The sequence below is a fragment of the Carassius auratus genome, chromosome 28 (genome assembly GCF_003368295.1).
Source record: "Carassius auratus strain Wakin chromosome 28, ASM336829v1, whole genome shotgun sequence".
Lineage (NCBI taxonomy): Eukaryota > Metazoa > Chordata > Actinopteri > Cypriniformes > Cyprinidae > Carassius > Carassius auratus.
In genome coordinates, this window is record NC_039270.1 from 6279166 (window position 1) to 6303094 (window position 23929).

General features: G+C 39.3%; 1 protein-coding gene across 3 annotated transcripts; it reads left to right on the plus strand.

Annotated features, from left to right (window-relative positions):
• Positions 1–911: 911 nt before the first annotated feature.
• On the plus strand, positions 912–23760 carry xylt2 (xylosyltransferase II). 3 transcript variants are annotated; one of them, XM_026207424.1, is made up of 11 exons: positions 912–1095; positions 11173–11683; positions 11759–11934; positions 14259–14461; positions 15774–15854; positions 17867–18083; positions 18313–18489; positions 18672–18928; positions 20024–20219; positions 20674–21007; positions 21227–23760. In XM_026207424.1, the coding sequence occupies exons 1-11, from the start codon at positions 964–966 to the stop codon at positions 21544–21546; spliced, it is 2604 nt and encodes an 867-aa protein (XP_026063209.1). In that variant the 5' UTR covers positions 912–963; the 3' UTR covers positions 21547–23760. The 3 variants fall into 3 exon arrangements, with proteins under 3 accessions (XP_026063209.1, XP_026063208.1, XP_026063207.1); XM_026207423.1 differs by having other exon boundaries at positions 11176–11683; positions 21224–23760; XM_026207422.1 differs by having other exon boundaries at positions 913–1095; positions 21224–23760.
• Positions 23761–23929: the final 169 nt, after the last annotated feature.

Here is a 23929-nt window from a genome sequence, read left to right on the forward strand (position 1 = left end):
CCCTCGTATGACAGACTTTCTACTGTTTTTCTTAACTTCACGAGCTGATACATTCCACGCGCAGCGGTTGTCTTGGCGACGGGCAAGACTTTGCGCTTTTAAAGTGCGCCGCCCAACGGCACAATACTACTAATACATGTCAAAAGATTTTTATTAGGATTTAGACGTTCATTAGTTCGTCTTTTTTATACTAATTTTTAAATTATTTATTTGCAGACAACCATTTAATTGATTTAATGGAGACTTGTCATAGCACGTGCATATCATTGCTCTTTTGTTGTTTTTGTTTGCTTCTATTGTGATTATTTATGAGTCGCTTTGGACAAAAGCGTCGTCATTAAAGTATAGATCAGTGGTCTGAATACATGTAAATATAAATTTAATAAATCTAGCTGTTGATAAGAACATCTGATGATTCGTGCATTAAGTGTTTATTTATTAGTTCTTTATGAGTTTGTGAATATGTCTAGGAACTTTGTGTACTTTAAAAATCAAACAGAAAGTCAGAAAGCTCAAGTCATTGGCTCTTTATCTCAAAATATTTAGCTATTAATTTCATGTATTTTTATTTGATGTCTTTTTGCGATTCTAGTTATTCGCCCTTATTCTTGCTATTTTTGTTGTTGGGTATAATTATTATTATTATTCAGGTTGATTATTCGTATTATTTATTAAATAGAAAAATAATTTAAAAATTAAGAAAAAATTACTTATTCTACATTCTCATAAACAATCATGAAGTTTTGAATCATGTGCTTCAATTATTATAATTTTTTGAGAGACTGACTCTCAATTTGATTCAGTCGAATCAGATTCATTTGGTTAAAAGACTCTGAACCACTATGCTTTCTCAAGGGGCACTGATCGAATCATCGTCTGATTCACAGAGTCGACTCCCTCCGAGTGAGTCACTCGCGGCTAACGTGACTCGTTTCTGCTATATATGCGCTTCACGGGGGAAAGATGGTCGCGAGCGCCCGTGTACAGAAGCTCCTAAGACGGTATAAACTCGCAATCGCGGCCGGTTTAACCATCTTACTGATCCAGGGACTGGTGGTATGGAGCCTGCGGAGTCTGGAGGAGGGAGAGGCTGTGGTAGGTGCTGTTTCACGCGGGCAGATCATGTCTCCGTGCTTCGGTTTCGCCGTTAGAGCTGACGGTTTCTGATAGAGTGCTAAGCTAAGCTAAAGCCGTCAGTCAGTCTCGTTAGTTGAACTGTTTCTCCAGTAGCAGCGGCGTCGAGTGTAAACAAACGCGTCGGTTGTGTTCTCGGAGAAGGTTATAGTGTATAAAACACACAAACAATGCAGTTGTTTTGATCAAGTGTTGTTTTGTGGATCATTTAGAGCGGGTTGTTTTGACCGGCTTTGGGTTTAAATGACTGGACTGACTTCATCCAGAACAACTCTATGTCTGTGAATCAAAACTTAACGTTAACGTTAGCTGTCTACGCAGGCAGCAGTTTTGGTTAATCTTAGTATCAAACCCTAGAGAGCTACATATACAGACTTCGTTTTAGACATTATAATCAGGTTAGTTAATCTGCCCGCTGTGTGAGAATCTAGTGAAGCTTCTGACCATTACTAGTAGTATTAATGGTCCAACATAGACAGCGTTTCAGAGTATCGTATGTCGCTCACTACTAGGCTTTGAGATTTTAATACACCAAAATGGTGACTACACAACTGAAAATAAAACCGTCCAAAAGCGAGTTTTCTCGGTCATTTACATTTGGTTCCCCAAAAAACCCTTCAGTGAACATTTCCTACTTTCTTAGTTCGAAAACTTTTTATTATTATTTTTAATAAAATAAATTCACCATGAATAGCATTATGGAATGGAAGGGTTCCATGGAGGTTCTTCGTTAACCCATCATAGAGGCTAATGAAGAACTTTTGTTTTTAAGTATATCAAGGCAACTCATGTTGGATACTATGTTTTGATGCCATCTAGTGAGGTCTAGAGTTCACAGCGTTATGTCCTTACAATGTAGTCTACTATCTTGTTAGAATAAAATCGCTGTTGACTCAGAATGTGTCTGTGATGCCAAAAATGCTGTCTAGATAGGGCGCTTGCTAAGTTTTGAAACACACCCTATAATTGAATCCATTATTCATTAAGTTAGGCTGTTCAGAGTTTTATAATACAGTGTTTCAGCAGTTATTAGAGCTTATATACTCATGTTCAGAAAGTTTAAGTGTGCATTAAATGTTCTGAATGCTTATTGCACAATTCAGCATATGCATGGATACATTTTTTTTTTTTAATGGCCTTGTAATGTTTAATCAAAATGGCATAACTCCATCTTCTGGTGAAAACAGCAAATGTAACAAACATGAATATTTCTCAAGGTTGTGAATTCGTACAATGTGATCTGGATGGAAATGTACGGTTTGGGGCATAATAGTCTTAAAAGCCAAGTGAACTACCTTACTAGGCAACCCTTCTAAACCAACCCTAATGCCTAGATAGAAAGCTTGCTAGGTTTTGAGACGCCACCCATAATTGAGTCCACTGTGCACAAAATGAGGCTGATTTTGCGAGGTGGTGTAACTTGAATAGAAAAGAAATATGCTTTGTTTTTGTTTTTTGAAAAAGCCAAGATTGATAGTCCTTCCCTAAACATAGCAGTAAATGGTGTGCAAGAAGATTGGACAAATTCATACGAATTAGCCTCCACTTAAGTGTTGTGTTAAAGTGAGTGCAGTAGCCACATCTCAAAATCCAATCACCAACTGCTAGAATATCAGAAATAAACTAAGTGTGACTGCAGCTCATAATGCGGCATAGTGTTTAAACATCTGAGGCGTCTCAAACCCCAGCTGGGTTGATTCAGGAACGATAATCATTGCGCCCTTGACCAAAACACTTAACCTCGGGTTAGTCCAGGATGACTGGCCCAGAACGAAGTGAACTGTAACTGTAGGAGAACTTGGAAGAAGCCTGCATAACTGAAAAGTCAATGAATAACTGTCTTCCGTTCAAGGACTCTCCAGTAATACGTGAACACATTTGAGAAAGGTTACGAGTTGTGACGGGTATCAGGAATGTGCTGTCGTGTCTGGATTCCTGCTCCACGTTTACTTCACCGATCTATGAGAGCATGAGGAGGCTTCAACTGAAACTTCTTACCAATTTTTAACATGTTCTCTTAAGGCTTTTAGTATTCAGCTTTCTTTACTGTTTATTTGAAGTCCTCATTCACATTAGGAGATAATGCGCACATACATTTATGGTCTGAAGATTTGGTTGAGATGACAGTGGACTGTGTGAATGGAGAAAGTCCCAAAGTGTCTGTTGTGGGACGTTTCGCATGTTTGTGTCAATGCTTCCCTGCTGTTTCTCTCCTAATTGGCTCTCATGGGAATGAAATCTACCATGTGTCTCTTTCTCTGTACTGATTCCTGTAGTGGACACCTACTGCATATATTAAAACCTAAAAATGCTGGGTTAAATACAACCCAGTGCTTGGTAAAATATGGACCGAACCCAGCAATTGGGTTGTTTTGTTACTACCCTGAAGAATTTTACCCAGCAGCACTGGGTTGTATTTAACCCAGCATTTTTTAGCGAGCACAGCCATGCTGTTGCACTGTTCTCTAATTCAAGAGCTCTGCATGTTTGATTGCTAAAGAAGGCTTTCTTTTCAGTGGCCATTCTTCAGTGAATGTAACCCTGCAGGTGTACAGCCCAGCGAGAATGATGTGCTATTCAGCCCCAAGGTGTCCTAATGTCAGCTGTCGCCTGGCTGCAGAATCTAAAACTCACACGAAGACTTAAACCCAAAGTATATTTCAGTTTGGTGCAGGCAGTTTGCATATGAATAACTAATAACACACAACCGAATGACTTCTGACAGCTTCTTCTGCAAATAGCTGTTTGTGTGAACTTAATGACCTGCACCCAGATAATGAAGACCCTTTACGCACTAGTCGACTAACTAATTGTTTGGTGACGAGTCGAGCGTGCTAATTGATCTATGCACAAGAGGTTGTCCTTATTCCAACCATGGCACATCTGCAAGCTTCTCTGGCCTCTCCCTCTATCTCTGAGTCTCTGTGATGAAAAAGCCCATTGATTTGGCAGCCTTTGAGTTCCTGCAGGACAGGTCATGTGATGTTGCAGTGACCTGTGCTGCTTACAGAGGGGGTCAGAAGGACTTTAACAATTCTGATTCTGAATCCTCTTTAACGATTCAGGTTCCTTAAAGGGACAGTTCACCCAAAATTGAAAGTCCTGTCATTTACTCACCCTTATGTCGTTCCAAACTTGCATGAGTTGCTTTCTTATGTTGAACATAGAAGAATGCTGGTAATCAAACTGTTGGTGGTTGCCTTTGACTTCCATAGTATTTATTTTTCCTACTATGGAAGTCAATGGCAACCATTCTCTGCCAGCAGGAGGCGCTGTTGTAGCAGGAGATATATCGGTTTCGCCGGTGACGGCTGTAATGAAATAAGCCCTGCTTCCAGACGCTACTTTATCAGGCATTACAGTAAAGACTAAATTAAAATGACATCAAAGCTTTTCTGATGACCATCGATTCTATAACGTTTAAATGATCTCTCTAATTCTGAGAAAAGCAAATGCTATTACAACAGCAAAACTGCATTCACTTTTAGAAATTTTTTTTTTTTTTTACCTAATGCGTGACAAAAACATTGACATCCGTTCAAAATCTGCTTGATTTCTAATATTCTTATAATAAACCGAATATTGAGGCACTAATATAGTTATTGTTCTGGGAGCAAATTTGCCTTTAGTCTTGTGTTTTCATTCAAATGACTTGCAAGACTTATTTAAAGGAGCAAAATGTCATGAAAATAATTAGCTGGTAGAATTTTTAGACCAGCTAATGAATATGTTTCATTAATTTGTTCAAACTTCTTTACCTAATGTGTAAGCTGCACCCAGTGTAGGCAGATCTATGACAACAGCTCCTCAAACTTCCCTGTTTTGTGGGTTATTTCTGAGTGTATGAAGTACACACTCGTGAGAGGCAGTGTGTAGACAGCTGCCATCTGATTGTCAGCTATGAGATGTTGTTTTACGTCGCCCTTTATGCTGTAAGTTTTGTGCAATCTTCTGGGTATAAAATACTGTTTTTAGCAAAATAACTGCCCTAACTCTACACAGTAAAATGTCCAATTATAGTTATATTGCCCTAATTCTATTAAATGAATTAAATTTATCTAAAATATTGAATCATATTTATAAATATAAGCTCTAATATTTCTAATAATGTATATACTCTGGCTGTTCATTTGTTTCACTGAGCTCACTGCAGTGTATTCTGGGATTGTCTTCTCCACAATACTGCATATATTGGCAACTCACTGTGTTTTGAAGCAAAGCTGTTGGTTTGGCGCTTGAAAGTCCAAAGCGCTTCTGTTAATGAGGCTCGCTGGTGCTGTATGGACTGACACGGGTCTAAGGCTGCTGGTCACTCCTCTTCCATTGTTTTTCTCCAAAGTTTGTAGGCCTGTAACTCAAAAAGTATTACAGATAGCTCGATGCCCTTTTAGTTATTGGGTCTTAACAAACTTTCCTTTTGGCATCTTCATTTTAAAGGCACTACATTGGTACGATTCCAGAGATAATGCAATTTCAGTGAGTCTCTGGATGTAAATAATTTAATTGTATGCATTTTCAGTGGTCAAAAACCAAATGTGGGTCACTTTGCATAAGAGGAATGTCCGGTGAACAAATAGTGTTGAAACTAGAGATGTATCTCATTTACTTCAGTCAGAGCAACTGCATTGAACGTACCTGTCTGAGTGCCATAAATATTCTTTTTCAAAAGTTTTCATGCCTATAACTCGAGAAGTATTAAAGGTATCGCAATATGGTTTTAGATTCTAGTTCTTAATCAACATTTCTTTGGGAATCTTCATTTTCAAAGTCCTACATCATTCAGTCCCAGAGATTTGGGCATCTCAGTGAGTCTCCATGTCCAGATTTGATTACATGGCTCGTCATGTGTGGAAAAAACAATAAAAAATTTAAGAACAAGTAAAACCCAAGTGCACTAGACAGATTTTTGCGTTTCACATTATTTTCTCCACTGTGGCACCATAGAGACCATTTCTCCCCAAAATATTTAAGCTGAAGTAGCCAAAGTAATTTGCATTCCTACTTGACTTGGTTCTTGGATGACTAGTCCACAATCTGAATATGGATAAAGTAGGCATCAGGCATATCAGGCTGACTCTGAGAGCAAAAACATGGAGAATCCTTCAATGATGAGACTAAATTTAGCGCAAATTGCTGAAACTCTTGTCAGAAAGCTTCTTCATTTGGCTTCAAGCTGCGTCAGTGCTGGGACAGACGCCCAGAGCCACTGGGATTTCAGTTAATCAATGTCTGGCACTTGTGCTGTCTAACAGTAAGAGCTGTCCTCGCTCTGATCTTATTTTCACATTATCAGGGGTCTCGCGTTGAGCATTACACTGAGATGTGTGCAGTCATGTGATCATCTGGGTTTGCTGAGGAAACGTGTAGCATAATGGAGTTGTTTAGGACTGTGGGGCCAAGTCATTGTGTTTGTGCTCTGCACTGGAGTATCGCTGGCAGGTGTGCTGATAAGGCTTTTCTCGCGCTGTTCTTAGGTTTGCTTTGCTCTGCACACATCCGTGTTTAGGACACAGTGTCCGCACTGTCATTCTGGATGTGATGAAATCTGTTTGTGTGTGGTATGTGCACATCAGTTGCTGTAATAACATCTTAAACATCATTACGGTGTCAAAACTTTCTTCCGCTGCATGATCTGAGAATATATAGGCCAAAGGTCCTGTTAATTCGATTTAATTATTTTCTGAAAATCATGTAGTTGTCTATTTTTTTTTTTACCATGATTTACAGAAGACACCCGCTAAAATGTTATTTAGTTTAACAATGTTTCATGTACCAAAAAGTCTTGTCGGGAATATTTAGAACAAGAATCATTAGCTGACATTAAAATAATCTTATTTAAAGGGATATTTCACTGTAAAATAGAAATTATGTCCTTAATGACTCACTCTCATGTCGTTCCAAACCCGTAAGACCTCCGTTCATCTTCAGGGAACATATTATGGTATTTTTGATGAAATCCAAGAGCTTTCTGAACCTCCATAGACAGCAGCTGAACTGAAATGTTCAAGGCCCAAAAAGGTAGTAAGAACACATTTAAAGGGGTCATATGATGCATTTTTTAAATTTCCCATTTTCTTTTGGAGCATTACAAGCTCTTGGTGCAGAAAGAAGATCTAAGTTGCAAAGACCAAAGTCTCAAATCCAAAGAGATATTCTTTATAAAAAAATACCGTCTCATTCTAACATGCCCCCACATCTCTACGTCACTGTGGGAGGATTTGCATAACGCTGCCCAGATGGTCACACTAAGAAAGAAGGCCTACCTTTTATTCTCGTTGTAGTAAATTAAAACCACTAAATACTAAATGATCTATGTTCATTAGTTTTTTTCAAAAGGGAAATACTGACATGGTTGTTTGCAAAGCAGAGGTCACCTTTTTAATTCCAATAGTCTTTATTATTATAATTTTGTGCTTTAGTATTTATCACCATGTTATTTTTGTTTTAAAAGGCAGCAATAAATAACAATTTGATACCTAGAGCATGTGTTTGTAAACATTATAAATGCATAATAATCCTCATAATCGTAAAACCGTGGTTATTTCTCGGACAACAATCGTACCAACAAAATCTATAATCGCTGCATACCTATTTAGTAGTCCCGTTGAATCAGTGAAAGCAGATACATTTTCTGTTTATTCAGATGCAGCTATATAGGCATTTCGAGAATTTCTTCTTCGGTGCATATACAGATTTTCAGCACGAGAGCGCCCTCTGACCTTCGGGTGGAGATCTACTGCTGATCACAGAACTGTACTTCACTGAGAGATACTCATGACAAGCACAGCTTCTGCCTAAGCTCTTCATTTCGATGAATCATTTTCGGTGAAGCCCTAAAAGCAGTCCCTTCTGCCTATTCTTTTCTTTCTACAAGGAAAAACAAAAGTGTTCTGTAACTGGTCTCCACTGTGGTATTGTCAACAAATTGCTTAGCTAGTAAAAAATAAGATAAATGTCAATAGGCTTAAATATATAGACAGTCAGCGACACATAAAGCTACGCCATTTCAGACATAGCAACCAAACTATTCTGTATTGTGGGTAATGAGGTGTTTATATTGAATATGTGTTTTCTGTTGTCTTTTCACTAGCAGATGACTGCAGAGAAAGGTGGAAGTCTCTTAGAGACACCTACAGAAGAGAGAGAAGGATGGAGTCAGAGAGGAAGAAGAGTAGAGCAGGTGTGAGCAGTGTTTGGCCATGTGGAGTCATGGGCTTCCTCAACCCCTTCCTGTAAGATAGATGAATACGGTAGGGGTGTCGGGGAAGCACTGACTCCAGAGGAAAGAGAAGATGCCATGGCCGGGCACAGTCAGGCAGGACAGACAACACACACACACACACACACACACACAGTCTGAGTGAGAGCCTGAGCCAGTTCAGCCTTCAGGTTCAGGAAGGACCATCAAGCCCGAGCCAGTCCAGCGTTCAGGGACAGAGACCACAATGAGATTGAGGAGAGGATGCTAAGAGTTTTGGAGGGCACTCCTCAGGAGGACAGTGACAGTTTATTTTTCAAAAGCTTCCTGGGGAACTTCAGGACGCTGTCATTGAGGACCAGGCAGGATTTAAAGTTCCAAATTCACAAGCAGGTGTATGAAGCACTGTGTCTGGAGGCTGGACACTGAACACTGGGGAGAGAGTAATGGGGGAAGCAGTGTGAGGGGTGTTAGTACGTTTATTTCCCTCTCGGTCTTGTCAGCTGCACCTTGTACCGTCTTCCTCAGACACAATAAGCCTTGTATGAAAGATTTTGTTCCGTGTTAAAAAACTGTGTTAAAAAATGTTTACTTTTCTGTATATATGTATTTTTTTCAAATATTGAGTATATTTTATTATTTTTAAGTTAATGTCCTGGCAATAAAATAGAAGACATTTCTGGTTATATGTGTTTTATATTACAAATGTATCATATTCTACCATATCATATTGAAAATGTGTTGGGGAACAAGGTTAAAAAAAAAAAAATACTTCCATAAATGTACTTAAAGTGTTCCATTTTCATACACTAATTTTGTACTTGATATACTAAAAATTATTCTTTAGTAAGGCAAGGCAAGTTTATTTATATAGCGCATTTCATACACAATGGTAATTCAAGGTGATTTGAATAAAAGAAGAGTCAATGGTTATAATAAAATAATCACAACAATAAAATGATTTCAAAATTAATTTGAGAGGTTTAAAATGAATTTACAACAAGAATAGAATATGATTATACATAAAATACAGTGCAATCAGTTCCAATATCGCACAGTGCTCATTCAATAAATCCACAGCTAAACAGATGAGTCTAGATTTAAATGTGACTAGTGTTTTAGCACATCTGATCTCTCTGATTCCAACTGCGGGCGGCATAGTAAATAAAGGCGGACTCCCCTTGTTTTGTGTGAACCCTTGGTATTTCTAACTGACTCGATCCTAGTGATCTGAGTGCTCTGTTAGGTTTATATTCAGTGAGCATATCTGAAATATATTTCGGATATGTACTCAACTGTGCTATAATGACAACTCATGAATATGAACTAAAATGTGCTTTTATCGTACTATCTCTGTACCACTTTTGAAAGAGTTTCAAGTGGTACATAAATACATTTTCTAAATACATTTGTAGCACAATTTAGTTCATATTCAGGGTGTCTCACAAATAGCACAGTTGAATACATTTTGATGTTCTTAAGATTATCTTAATTACTAAAGAAGAATCTGTAGTATATTAATGATAATTAAAGACCAAGGCTAGTAAATGTCTCCTATAATGTTGAAATTAGACTAGCTCTTAACCATGAACACAAAAGCCACACAACACAAATAGCTTTTAATTGGTTTATTTCGTTAGCAAACCTGTAACTACAATACAGTTCTTTCCACCAATCAATTTCTCACTTTCACATTTAAAACATTTAATGAGGTTCATTTATAACGTTCCACTCTTTGTGTTTAGTTCGCACAAGATCAACTAGCTTGTTTGCTTTGCGACGCTTTTAAATAAAAGATAAGCGTTCGGTCTACGTCAGAGCGTCCATGAATCTTTCCACAGTGTTGTTGGCAGGGCGGCCAGAGTGATTTTTTTTTTACACTCTCAATGGCAGTGGTGTGAACGCACAGCAATATCCACAGATTCATATGAACAGCAGAACAATAAAAGTGCAGTTTACATAGCTGTATACAAACATTTACGTTGCATGCAAGTGTGTTTTTATGTCAATTTTCTAGTGATATAATTATGTTCCTACATCAAATTGTTGTTGAAATATAAACATAGTGCAAATATTAAGCAGATCGCTCCTTTTTAGAGTGAATTTTTGAACTATCGCGCTACGGACGGACGCAGAAGGGCATTCCTGAGCTAAATGTAACATTGTTCCCATCTAATGTACATTCATGTGTATTTCATACAGTAACTACTTGTATTAGGTGATTGTTCACTCGCTTCTTGAATAGAGTTGGCTACAGTGAGCTGACATCAGTGACATGCCAAATTAAAGAGCACAAAAACTATTCTTCTTGTTTGAATTACGTAAAACGTTTCAATAGACTCAAAAGTAACAAAGAACAATGCACAATTCAGTTAGGGGACTGGAGGCATGCATCTCAGTTTAATACACCATTTAACAACAGCTTTGCTCTTCAGCTGATGATTTCCCACAGTGAAACACCCAATAACTCTTGCTAACGCAGGAAATCTTAACGCTCCTAAAACATGCCACCGTAAGATAATGGCTTAAGATAAGTGTTTTTCTGTGTTGGCAGAGCTTCTTCTGTGAGTCACTACCCTCATTACATAGTACCTCTGATTCCCGCCACTAAATGATGCTAAAAATAGCCACAACTGGAGCCAGGGAAATGACAAATGAGAAACAACGCAGACACGTTGTGCCTCTGGGCTCCCTGAAACGTCAGCAAGTTTGTTCTCCGAGTGTGAATTATCCATCTGTTCCTCCTCTGAGAATAAAGTTTGATCCTGTTTTCTCATTTGCGCTGATGTGGCGGGATCTGGTATCACACCTCTGATTTATTTACTCTGTTTCCTTCTCAGCAGAAACACAGGGGGTCGAAGTTGCCCGACCACAATGGGCAGGAGCAGAAGATGCACCCTGTGGTCTTTGAGAGGCAAAACGCCCTGTCAAAGGTAAACCACGGGCAGTCGAGGCAGCGCAAGGATCAGCCAGCCGTCACCACCATCATCAGAAGAGCGTCTAAACGGAGAAACAAGCCCTCTTTGAAGGACAAGAGTCTGGGTGGTCCGGAAGACGGAGTGGCTGCCCATTATGATCCCTCGAGCAGCCGTAACTTCAGCGACACGCGGGCAGGGGACATGGCCAAAATCCATCTAGCAGCACCAGGAGAGCCGGGCAGCGTTGAGGGTGCTCCTCAAGTCCCCAGCAGTGACTTTGTGCCCAAATGTGAGATCTCGGGCAAGGACGCCCTGTCTGCCCTCCACCGTGCGGGTTCACGGCAGTGCAGACAGGAGATCGCCAACATTGTGTGCCAGCACCAAGCGGGACAGCTCATGCCTCAGTCTCTGCCTCAGTTCTGCCCACAGCATGGTAACTTCATTCCTTCAATCATTAGATCCTCATCCAGTCAGATTTCAAGTTTTTATTCTTCTTGTCCATCTTTAGTGATCTCCAGTGCGGTCCAGCATGCAGATTTCACTGACACGGACCTCTCTAAGGTGGAGAACCCAGTCAGGGTGGTCTTCATGCTGGTGGTTCATGGACGAGCAGTCCGACAGTTGAAACGTCTCCTCAAAGCCATCTATCACAAAGACCACTTTTATTACATCCATGTGGACAAGGTAAGTTAGCACACAACAGGTTTATTTTTCCATTGAGATCTCACTGAAAGAACAGCCTCATGAACCATAAATTCATTATAACAAGGGTCTCGGTTTGAGCAATATTTTGCAGCAAAATCCAGCCATTTCAGTAGGAGTTTTGGGTAAAGGTGAAATATTTCTCTCACAGATTTCACCACGTATATGTTGCTCATGTGGATTGAAGCTGTTTGGCTTCTTATCGTTTTATATATTGCTACATTTTTAACAATAGACAATGGAACATTTTCTGGCCAGGTTTTGCTGAAATTCCCCTAACATGACTGCAACAAGGCTACGTTTATACAAGAAGGATGTAATAAAAAAATGGAAATGTTTTTCCTTGCGTTTTTAATAAGTTTCACGTATACACAACAACATTTTTCAAAATGATTTGCGTTTATACATAACAAAAACTCTGTATTGGTATGCCAGGCCAGTAGTTGGCGCTGTCACCTTGTTAGTGAACAGTACCTGTAGAGAAGTGACGATTATATGATGCATCAACACTGTTGGTTGTAATATTGGTGAAGTAAATCCACACTTTGCTGAAGAAGCATTAGCAAACTCTTAAACCGCAACAACAGTGCCATCTAATCCACCATTGTTGTGTATGTTTGTTAGCACTTGCCTTTAAAATCGACACACATTGCGCATTTCTACATACCTAACACGTACTAAACATGCGTTTACAATCTGAGTTTTTGAAACTTTTTGAAAGAGTCAATGAAAAGCTGGCTCATAAGAGTGGGACTTGCCTACATTGTCTGTTGTGTAGAATCAGTGGGTAGATCATGACATTTACTTCAGACTGCTGAAATAGAAATCACTGTAGATTCAGCAGTGGTGAAACAACGTTGGCATTTGAATGTCAACAGCAGATTCAGATTTATTTGTTTTTGTGAAGAATGAAAGCTGCTTTCCAGAGAGATATTCCAGAGCAAACAACTGGGTTATACTATAATAAGTGCTAAAATATGCTTATTTTCTGTCATAAAGTGTGGTTCGTGTCCTCAAGGTTGGGTTTCATTTAAGAATACACCAAAGTTTTAGGTAAAACTTTAGTATAGGGCCCAATTCTCACTATTAATAAGTTGCTTATTAGCATGCCTGTTATTAAAATATTGTTTGTTAGTACATATAAAGCACATATTCTGCTTGACCATATTCTACATCCCCAATCTTACCCAGTACATAAACTTAACAACTACCTTACTATTAAGCAGCAAATTAGGAATTTGTCTATCCAAAAATCATAGTTAATGGTTTAATAACAAGAATTTGACCTTAAAATAAAGTGAGACCAAATTCTTTAGCTGCCGAAAGAAAATCTTTTGAAAATCTTGACTTGAAATATGACCTAAAAGATCTGCAAAAGATCGAAAAGCAAATTTTCGAAGAAAAAGCAGTGACTACATAATATTATCTAGATTTAATTAAATAAAAACAATAAATAATTGCATTTGTATATGCTCCTGCATTCTCAATGTCAGAAAAACAAGACCTCTTGTGTAGTATCTTTAAAAGCAATATTACACTGATCATTACTGACACATGCAGTTATAGTCTAAAAATGTAAACAATATTTCAGCATTTTAAAATTGCTGGAGTCTGTATTTTATTGTGAAGTCACGGCAATTACAGAGAGTTTGTGAACATTTATATTTCACATAAAACTTTGTATAAAATTAACATTGGTTTCAGGTTTGGCTCAGGCTGTGCAGAATGCTTGGTTTCGGTCGAGATTTTGGTTTTTGATTCTCTGCAAACCACAGTCCAGCCCAAATAATCATAGGCTGAAGGAACTTTGACCCAAAATGAACTGAACAGTTCCACAGCAAACTCTTTAGTACCCTTAAAAACAGCCCTATGGATCCGTGTTTTGATTTGAGCTGAAGTGTAGAGAAGCTCAGTGGCCATCAGCTCACATGCTGGAGAACCAAGGCTTGTGTAGAGCTGAAGTTTGTCAGCCTGTTACTTCTCTCACACCCTGATAAGATTTGGCACAACATCTGCTCCATCTCTTCCTCTCTATAAGCCTGTCTCATCTGATTTTAGTATTTAATTTGAAGCTATTTCAGGTTTTAGCTTCTTAAAAGTAAAGTCTTTCAAAGCTAAACTGAATTCCTGACAAGAAATCTTCCCGCTCCCAGCAGCAGAACTGTGATGACTGCTAGAACTGCACTACTGCACTAACATGATTTGAAATATTTAATAAATCATTTACACAAACAGTGAAAATCCATGATCCACTCATCTTCAAGACCATTGGAGATGTTTGAAGACTGTTATTTTGTGCCTTGCAGCGATCAAACTACATGCACCGGGAGGTGCTGCAGATTTCGAAGATCTACCCCAATGTGAGAGCTACACCCTGGCGCATGGTCACCATCTGGGGCGGGGCCAGTCTGCTGAAGGCTTACCTGCGCAGCATGCATGACCTGCTGTCCATGCTGGACTGGAAATGGGACTTCTTCATCAACCTCAGTGCCACCGACTACCCCACCAGGTCAGCATCATCTTTGACAGGGCTCTCAGAAAAAAGAAAAAAAAAAAGTATAATAAAGTCAGTTCTACTGCAGTTTTTGAAATCATTGGCTGACTAGACCTGGGGTTCCCTAACTTTTTTTGTCAACCGAACCTATTAGACATAAAATATTTAGGCTACTTTAAGTCCCTCTGAGATTTTAAGTTTAAATCTTAATATTTCAATAATTAAACAGCACATTTGCATTTTGACTGTTCTCATGACATGCAAGTATACAGAGAGTGTATTTTTTAGTAAGTGCTTTCATTGTTTTTATTTAAAAAGTATTTAAATGTAATTATTATTATTAGTCTTGTCTAAAAATAAATATAAAAGGACAATACTATTGAAAATGGTACTGTGAAATAAAAAAAAAAATGATAATCACTTTATTTTACACTGTAAGTTTAAATTTGAATGATCTGTTGTAAATTCTTTAGTTTTAAACATCAAAGTCTCGAACTTTAAACATTTCTAATACTTGAACTTTTATTTTGATTGCATGCTGTAAACTTCGGTCCACAACATTTTTTGGAAAATATGCAAAGCACATTGAGCATATTTCATTACCCAATATAAATATTAAAGTGGTATCTCACCCAAAAATGAAAATTCTGTTATTCATTCCTCAACCTTATGTCGCTTCGAACACGTAACGCCTTCGTTCATCTTTAAACATGAATTAAGATATTTCTGATGAAATCCGAGAGCTTACTGGCCCTGCATAGACAGCAAGGGAACTACCTCGATCAGGATTTAGAAACGTAATAAGGACAAAAATGGTCCATGTGACTTCAGTGTTCAACTGTAATTTTATGAAGCTACGACAACAATTTTTGTGCACAAAGAAAGAAAGCATTGCTTTAAGGTCAGTGAAAAAAAACATGAGATACTGATTTAAGAGATACATGTGGAGGGACCTTCCCTTGAGCTTGTGTCTGAAGACGTGAAGTCAGAGCCGCTCTCGTTGTGTGCTAGTGTGATGATGCTGGCAAATCGGTCTCTTTCTCTCCAATCTGTTTCGGGAGGATTTCTCTAACACATCAGAGTCTTACAATTTCACAATCCTTCCAGCTGTTGATGCTTTTTATTTTTTAAAGCAAGCTAAATAAGCCAAATCGGTGTACGTGGCCTGATGCACATGTAGACGTTGATACCGACCAAATCCTGTCAGCAGGAGCTAAATCCTTCCAGATGAAGACTTCACCCACGCCACCCTGCAGTCAGCACTGGGTTTCTGACATAATCCCTCACTTTTATCTCTCCTCTCCTCTCTCACTATCATCTAAAACAGGACCAATGATGAGCTCGTGGCTTTTCTCTCCCAGAACCGTGACAAGAACTTCCTGAAGTCTCACGGCAGAGAGAACGCAAGGTAAACTCATTTTAGATTCAACTCTAAAGGGTTATTCCAGGTTGGGTAACTTGTTCCCTGATTTACTGTCTGTATCTAGGGATGCTCTAAATGCATCACAGATTATCTACTTTGATTGTGGGTGGGGATTATGCCATTTTTATATTTCTTTGGATCAGAGTGAATTCATTCATTGAAATGTTTGAATTCATTCACAGAATGAATCAAACTTGGCTCATTGAAGCATTTCTGTTTTGATGATCTCTGTTTTCGTACTCCCAAATTATAAGCCTTCAGGAAACTTGATGTCCAAACAGTATGCATTAAAATCATTGTTCTATTCATACTGTTGCCTAATTAACAGTTAAATCATTTTTTAAAATAAATTAATATTCTTATTCTGCAAGGACACATACAATTTTCTTTTTCTTTAGCACTATTCGGACGGGACTAGTTTTCTAAACTACGTTTGAGTTTCGACTCTTATCACCTGACGTCTGTGGTTTTCATGTACCAATTCGGACAGGACTAACATCTCCGTGTATATTACAGAGATGGGAGGGTCTGATTTGTGCATCTGGGCGTCACAGAGATCACGCGCTCTGTATGCGTGCATTTAATTCATTCAGAATGATTGCCTTAGTATTATTACACAATAAATACTAAATGGCTAGTATAGCAAAACCATGTTAATGTGTGGTTCCTTTAGTTTAACTTGTTTTCATCCTTTTTTTTTTTTTTTTTTTTTTTTAAATGTAATTAAAACATTATGTAACTGAGTACATAAATGAACGTGAGTAATCTTACCTGATGCTGATATTACAATAGCCGGTATTAACAGTTTACGTGATCTTGCTCTTGATTTTATTATTTGTATTATTTTTTTATTATTATTTATTTGCCGCTAAGCAAATAACGTTATATCAAACATCCGCGCGGTAAGAGCATTTACGGTAATTCACGTTGGCCAAAACACACAAGGAACCGCGTTGTGAAATAAAATATCACCGGCAATCACAGACATTCGCATTCGGACAGGATTAGTTTTCTCAGAGGATCACTGAGTTTGCTGAAAAACAGTAGGTAACTTGCTCTGGAATTATCACAGAGGTTGTGTGGGAAAAACACAGACGTGGCAGATTCGGACGGGATTAAAATCACCAAGTACGTCTGTGAAACGCAGATTTCTCTAACGACCCCCTGTAAAACTAGTCCCGTCCGAATAGGGCTTTTGTCTAATTATAAAAAAAGTAAAATAATTATGATTATTATGAAATAATCATTTTGCTTTCATGTGTTAGAAAAAAACGTATTTATTGACAAGTGGCATAATGGGGTTAAAAAACCTTTACCTGTATGTAATGCATGTACAAAAAATGTGCAAACATTCTTTAAAAAAATATAGAATATTTGAATCATGAATATCATAGTTTTATTTGAGTTTTCCACTTTAAATATAAATAAAACAATAAACTTCTTCTATCCTTGCCATGCCTAAAAGTAAAACAGTAATTCAATTAAATTTAATTTAATTAAAAACATTAGATTTATGCATTTAGCAGACGCTTTTACCCAAAGCGACTCAGTGCGCCCAGGCTATCAATTTTAACCTATAATGAGTTCCCGGGGAATCGAACCCACAACCTTACGCTTGATAGCGCTCTACCACTTGAGCTACAGGATCACAGTAATTTTTTAAAAGTGAAACTTACTAATGCTTTACACACTGGTCTACAAGTGTCCTTTTTATCATTTCCTGTTTGTTTGTTAGATGGTTGGAGTTTTGTTTGGTTTATCACAATGATTTGGATTTGGAGGTCAATAATAAAAGACTGGTCCAAACTATTTTTATATATTTTTTTTTTCCTTTCTGTTCAGGAATTTCAGCCTTTTAATGAGAGCCTCGTTTGGCATTTTCTGTCATTCATTATCTTGACACTTTTGACATGCCTCAAATAAATAATGCAACCCAACTAGCCATGACAGTGTTTATCATGACATCAGTCACCATCCTGCTCTCTCCTGTCACGTAGGTTCATTAAAAAGCAGGGTTTGGACCGGCTGTTCCACGAATGTGACAACCACATGTGGCGTCTGGGCGAGCGCACCATCCCCGAGGGGCTGGAGGTGTCAGGAGGCTCGGACTGGTTTGCCCTCACGCACAAGTTTGTGGAGTATGTGGTAAACTCACAGGACGAGCTTGTGACGGGGCTCAAGCAGTTTTACACCTACGCTCTTCTGCCTGCTGAGGTAATAAAATAAATAATAAAATAAAATAAAAAAATTGAATGGCCCATTTAAAGAAGCAGGATGAATCACTATTATTGTTGTGGCTTAATCTGGTTGAATCATAAATTCCCATCTCTTAATGGGTTTACTTCATGTTAATTTTATTTAATTGGCACAGCAGTGAGCTGTAAACATTAAGCGCTTTGTCCCTGAGGGTATATTAAGGGATTCCTCTCTCTCTGGTTTTCAGTCTTTCTTTCACACAGTGCTGGGAAACAGCCACATGTGCGATACTTTGGTCGACAATAATCTGCGCGTGACCAACTGGAACCGGAAATTGGGCTGCAAGTGCCAGTATAAGCACATTGTGGACTGGTGTGGCTGTTCACCAAATGACTTCAAACCCTCAGACCTCGTCAGAATACAGGTCAGTGAACAGTGAAGTGAGTCAGAAGCCACACAATATTGAAACGATCACAGCAGGCCACATTCACTAACCATGCATATTGCACAGTAGAATGTAAATCAGTGGCTTTCTTAGCAAATTGGCTTTTCTTTCTAGATCATTGATGTTGACACCACCTTAAATCCTCTTTTCTCCCATGACAGCAACTAACACGACCCACGTTCTTCGCCCGTAAGTTTGAGTCCACAGTGAACCAGGAGTCTATTGAGATTCTGGACAATCATCTGTATGGACAGTACCCTCCAGGCACAGTGGCCCTGAAAGCGTACTGGGAGAGCCTATTCGAGCAGGCTGATGGGGTCTCGTCCCTCAATGATGTGGCCCTTACGGCGTACTTTGCCTTCTTTAGACTGGGCCTCCGTAAGCAGAAGACCACTCAAAGCAGTTCTGAGGCCTGCAGGTGACAATCCCAACCATCCAGTCCATCCCAATTACTTGTAATCAGTCAATTCATTCTTCCAGTCAGTCCCTCCATCCCTCATATCCATTGCTTAAATCCACCCCTCTATTCCCAATCCATCCATCTATCCAGTCCATCCCAATCGTTCTATTCCAATCCATCCCTCCATCAAAATCCATCCTTTCATCCCAATTCATCCATCTTTTCAATCCATCTAAATATTTATATCCCAATCCATCCCTTCATCAAAATCATCTATCCAGTCCATCCCAATCATGCTATCCCAATCCTCCCTCCGTGCCAATTCATCTATTCAGTCCATCTCAGTGTTTTTATACCAATCCATCCCTCCATCAAAATAATCCATCCCAATCCATCCATCCATCTATCCAATCCATCCCAGTCCAAACCATCCCTCCACCAAAATTATCCTTCCATCTGTCCCTCCACCCCAATCCATTCATCTATCCAGTCCATCCCAGTCCTTCCAGCCTAATCCACCCCTCCATCAAAACCTATCCTTCCATCCATTAGTCCACACCAATTCCTCTATACCAGTACACCTCTCCATTAAAATCCTTCCATCTCAATCCAATCCATGGGCTTGGCAGGGCTTGGAAACTTCAGTCCTGGAGGCCCACTGTCCTGCACAGTTTAGCTCCAACCCTACTCAAACACACCTGGACAAGCTAATCAATGTTTTCAAGATTACTAGAAAGCTATAGGTGTGTTTGATTAGGGTTGGAGCTAAACTCTGCAGGCTAGTGGCCCCCCATGACCAAAGTTGCCCAGCCCTACTCCATCCCAATCTATCCCTCAATGATGTGGCCCTCGTGGCATACTCCTCCTCCTTTATATTAGGCATTCTTAAGCAGGAGACCATTCAAAGCAGTTCTGAGGCCTGCTGGTGACAGTCCCAACCACCCAATCCATCCATTTTTCCAGTCAGTCTCTCTATCGCTTATATCCCTTACTTAAATCTACCCCCTATTCCTAATTTATCCATCTATCCCAGTCCCTCCATCTCAAACCATACATCCAGTTCTCCAGTCCAGTCATCAAATGATTAATCTGATTAATTGTTTTTACTCACAGGTTTGAACCTATTGGCTACCCCCTGTCTGTGCACCTGTATTTTTATGATGACCGTTTCCAGGGTTACCTGGTCAGACAGGAGGTGCAGAATGTGGTGACAAGGTCCCGTGAGATTCTGGAGGTGTGGGCTGTTCCTCAAGCAACTCTGCAGCTGGAACACAACCTTCATGAGTTTGAGCGCCTCAAACACCTTGAGGTGAGAAGAACAGGGAGGCCATTGTAAATTATTTTATATACTTCACAGTCACAATATAAAGGAAATAGATATGAATAAATTATTTGTTCTGTATTGTAACATACATTGGAGTAAAATGGATTACAGGGGGGAAGAAAGCACAGGGACTTTTTCTGTGCATTGGCAAATGATTGGATGGAGGCAGATCTGAATTCGAGCTTGCTATCAAATGTGAGGAGGGGTTTAAGAGGCCAAAATAATTAGAAGTAAACTATTTTTACTTCTAATCACAACATCAAAGTTGATTGGTTTTAACAATCCAGTTATGACATTTTAATTTAACATAAAGTAAAAAATGAAATGCATACATGAATCATCATTTACAAAAAGAGAAAGTGCTTTTAGAAAAATGTTAGAGTAAATTAATTTTTAGTTCTTTAATATTGTATATTTTGTGCATGCTGTTTTGTACCAGGTCGGAACCGAGTGGGACCCAAAGGAGCGAATCTTCCGTAACTTTGGTGGTGTGATGGGACCTCTAGATGAACCAGTGGCGGTCCAAAAGTGGGCTCGTGGACCCAACCTGACAGCCACAATAGTGTGGATTGACCCAGCACACATAGTAGCAGCCTCCTATGACATCAGCATAGACGCTGAGGCCGAGTTTACGCAATACAAGCCACCGCTTCAGCGCCCCCTCAGGCCTGGAGTGTGGACGGTGCGTGTGCTGCGGTTGTGGGAGCGTGTAGCAGAAACTCGGTTTTTGGTCATGCCTCTGGCCTTCAAGGGACGTGAGCCCCTGCGCACAGGTAAGACATCAATGAGAAACATTACTATTTAAAACAACCATTTTCTATTTGAATATATTTTAACATATATTTTTTCAGGATTTATATTGCAATATAAATGCGGTATACACATGCACCGTACCGAAAGCCCTGTACCGAAACGGTCCGGTACAAATACACGAATACTATCTAATGACCTTTATCTGTCTATGTTCTCTTCTCTTCTGTTCTCTTCAGAAGACCATGGTTGGGTACACGCAGGTCCACCAGGTAACGTGTATTTGGAGCAAAGCTTCCAGCAGCTGGCCCATGTGTTGAAGCTGCCGCCCAGTGAGCCCGCTCTGCAGGAGGCACAGAAGAAGACATCTCTGGTAGGGAAGCCTCTGGAGGCCTGGGTGGACAGCTCTGTCGACGCTTTCTGGGTAACGGGAGACATTTGCTCTGAGCAGACTTCCTCCTGTCCCAGCATTGGACTCTGTACCAAGACCTCTTGGAGTTCCTTGTCCCCTGACCCCAAATCAGAACTGGGGCCAGTCAAAAAAGACGGTCGCATTAGGTAGCCTTGCAAGCTCGAATAAATGGAGCAAAGCGCCGAAGGCCCTGAAGAACAGTCCACAAGAGTGATGTTTACGAGTCGTGGTCTTCAGACCGTCCCATTACTAGTCAAGGCACCTTCTGTGGAGTGCGGGAACTGGTTGAGGGTGAATCTACGAGAGGAAAAACATTTAAATTTGCACAAGAAGACTGCCAGAAGTGGACATGTTTGAGTCTTGCTTTTATAAATCAATGTTCAGATATAATCTAAATACGTTGTTACAAGGTTCGAAGTCTTATTAGCACATAGTTTACGGTGTGGGTTTGTGATACAAAGACCCAAAGCTCAACGATTTTACACTTTTATTCTTTGTTACGAGGAAAAAACTGTGCACATTATTTTCCTCTGTAAGACTGGTCAAAATTGGTATTTGAAGCTAGCAGACGCTAGTCGGAGCCGGAGTCCTCTGGGTGTGTCGCTATGCTTCTTTTGAAGCATTAATATCAAAAGTTCAGAAGCAGATTGAAGAAGTGCACTTTACTGTAAGAAAGAGCTCCCTCCTGATTGGCTGAGTCTCAGCAGAGGATGCCGAGCTTGTAGAAGCATTATGAATTTCTGCCAATGGATTGATGTGTTCTCTCACTTTACGCGATTCAGCTGCTCGGAGACGCAGCACTGCATGGACTCATCGTATATAGCAACAAAACAAGAAGGAAACAAGAGTCTGTGACTTTGTCTTCAATCAATGTCCTTTGAGTTGAAAAACACTTCATCTGGAGGACCTGCTTTGTCCGTTACTGCAATGTTTGCTCAGCGGCGCAAAAATCGCAAAGTACGAGGACGCTTATTGAAATTATTGAGACTGCCTAAAGATCAGTATGTGATCTGTCGCTAATACATACACTTGTGCTTGTATACCACCACTTTACAGTATTTCACACTTAATTCTTGTCTTCCACTAGTTTGGTTCTCAACTACGAATAATTTCCTGAACTGTGTCCTAAACTGGAGCTGGACGCTACAGCTGGAGACTTGAGTTACTGCTCCAATTGTATAATTTAAAGGAATTTTTTACATAATCATGTCAATCTTTTTGAATTTCTTCTATGGAACACAAACGAAGACCTTAAATGTAATGGTCAGATGATTGAATGAATGGAAACAACTTGTTTGCTGTATTTCAAGTCTTGAGAAACAAAGTTATTCTCTGAAAATCTCCCCATCCTCCTATAATATCGTCAAAGAAATCCCATCTCCATATTCAGAGTTCTGCCATTCGATGTCAAATTATGAGACATGGGAACCAATGGATTTTTGAAGGTTGAAAGTGTTGGTTGAATGGAACTTCAGTGGAGGTTTCATTAAAAGTTAATTTGTGTTGAAGATGAACTGAAGTCATACAAGTGTGAAATGACGTAAGTGAATATTCTAATTTTGGATGAGCTTCAGTTTGTTTCCCACACAAAGCTATCGTATAATTTCAGAAGATTTAAAATAGTGTGCATGAGTCGTGTAGACTTCTTTGTGCTTTTTAGACCCTGACAGCTTCAGCAGCTTTTACGTTCTACTTCTTTTTGTGTTCCACTGAAGAAAGTCATTCAGGTTCAGACCTGTCCCTTTAAATTCAGATTGTAAATGATCAGTCTCCGTTTTAATGTGTCATAGCTGGTTATTACTGTTTTTAACCACCCACATTTGTCCATTTATGTCTGCTGTTTTACTTTCTTGCCTTTCATTGAAGACACTAGGAAACATAATGTGTCTTGTTCGACATGCTGCATTTATTTGGCAAATGCAATGCTTCTTTTACGGTAGATTTTAAGTGCCCCGTGTTTCAAAGGGGTTGTTTCAGGTTTTAATTTACTGAGCAAAAAACTCAGTTCTTTTGTGTTTTAGGTTTAAAGTGTCCTTTTTCTCTTGGTGTATGTTCTTCGTTGAAGCTTTTGTGGTATCAAAAGAAACAAGTGAAATTACATGTAAAGAATGGTTGGTTGAGTGAATTAATAAATGAATGAATGAATGAATGAATGCTATTTTTGGATGTAAAGTCCTATTTTAATCTGTCCGTGAGATCTTGAGAATGCTGCTTCAGCTTTTGTTTTACGTCCATCATCAGTCTCACTGGGTCTCTGTGGGGTGTGAACACCAGTCTTAACCTGAAAGTTGGAGACCCATTGAACCCGAGCCGTTTTAGGGGCAATGGGCAGCAACAGATAACACAATAAAGATGTGAAAGCAAGTTACATTGTCATGTCTTGTTTATTTGTTGATTGGGAATATTTGCGATTTAATGTTTAAGCTGAATTTACACTATTGTAATTTGATTCACATTTTACTAATGCTTCTGTATACCCTGGTCAAACGTGTGAAGACAGGAAGACTTGTATTCTGCATTTATTCAGTCAAAA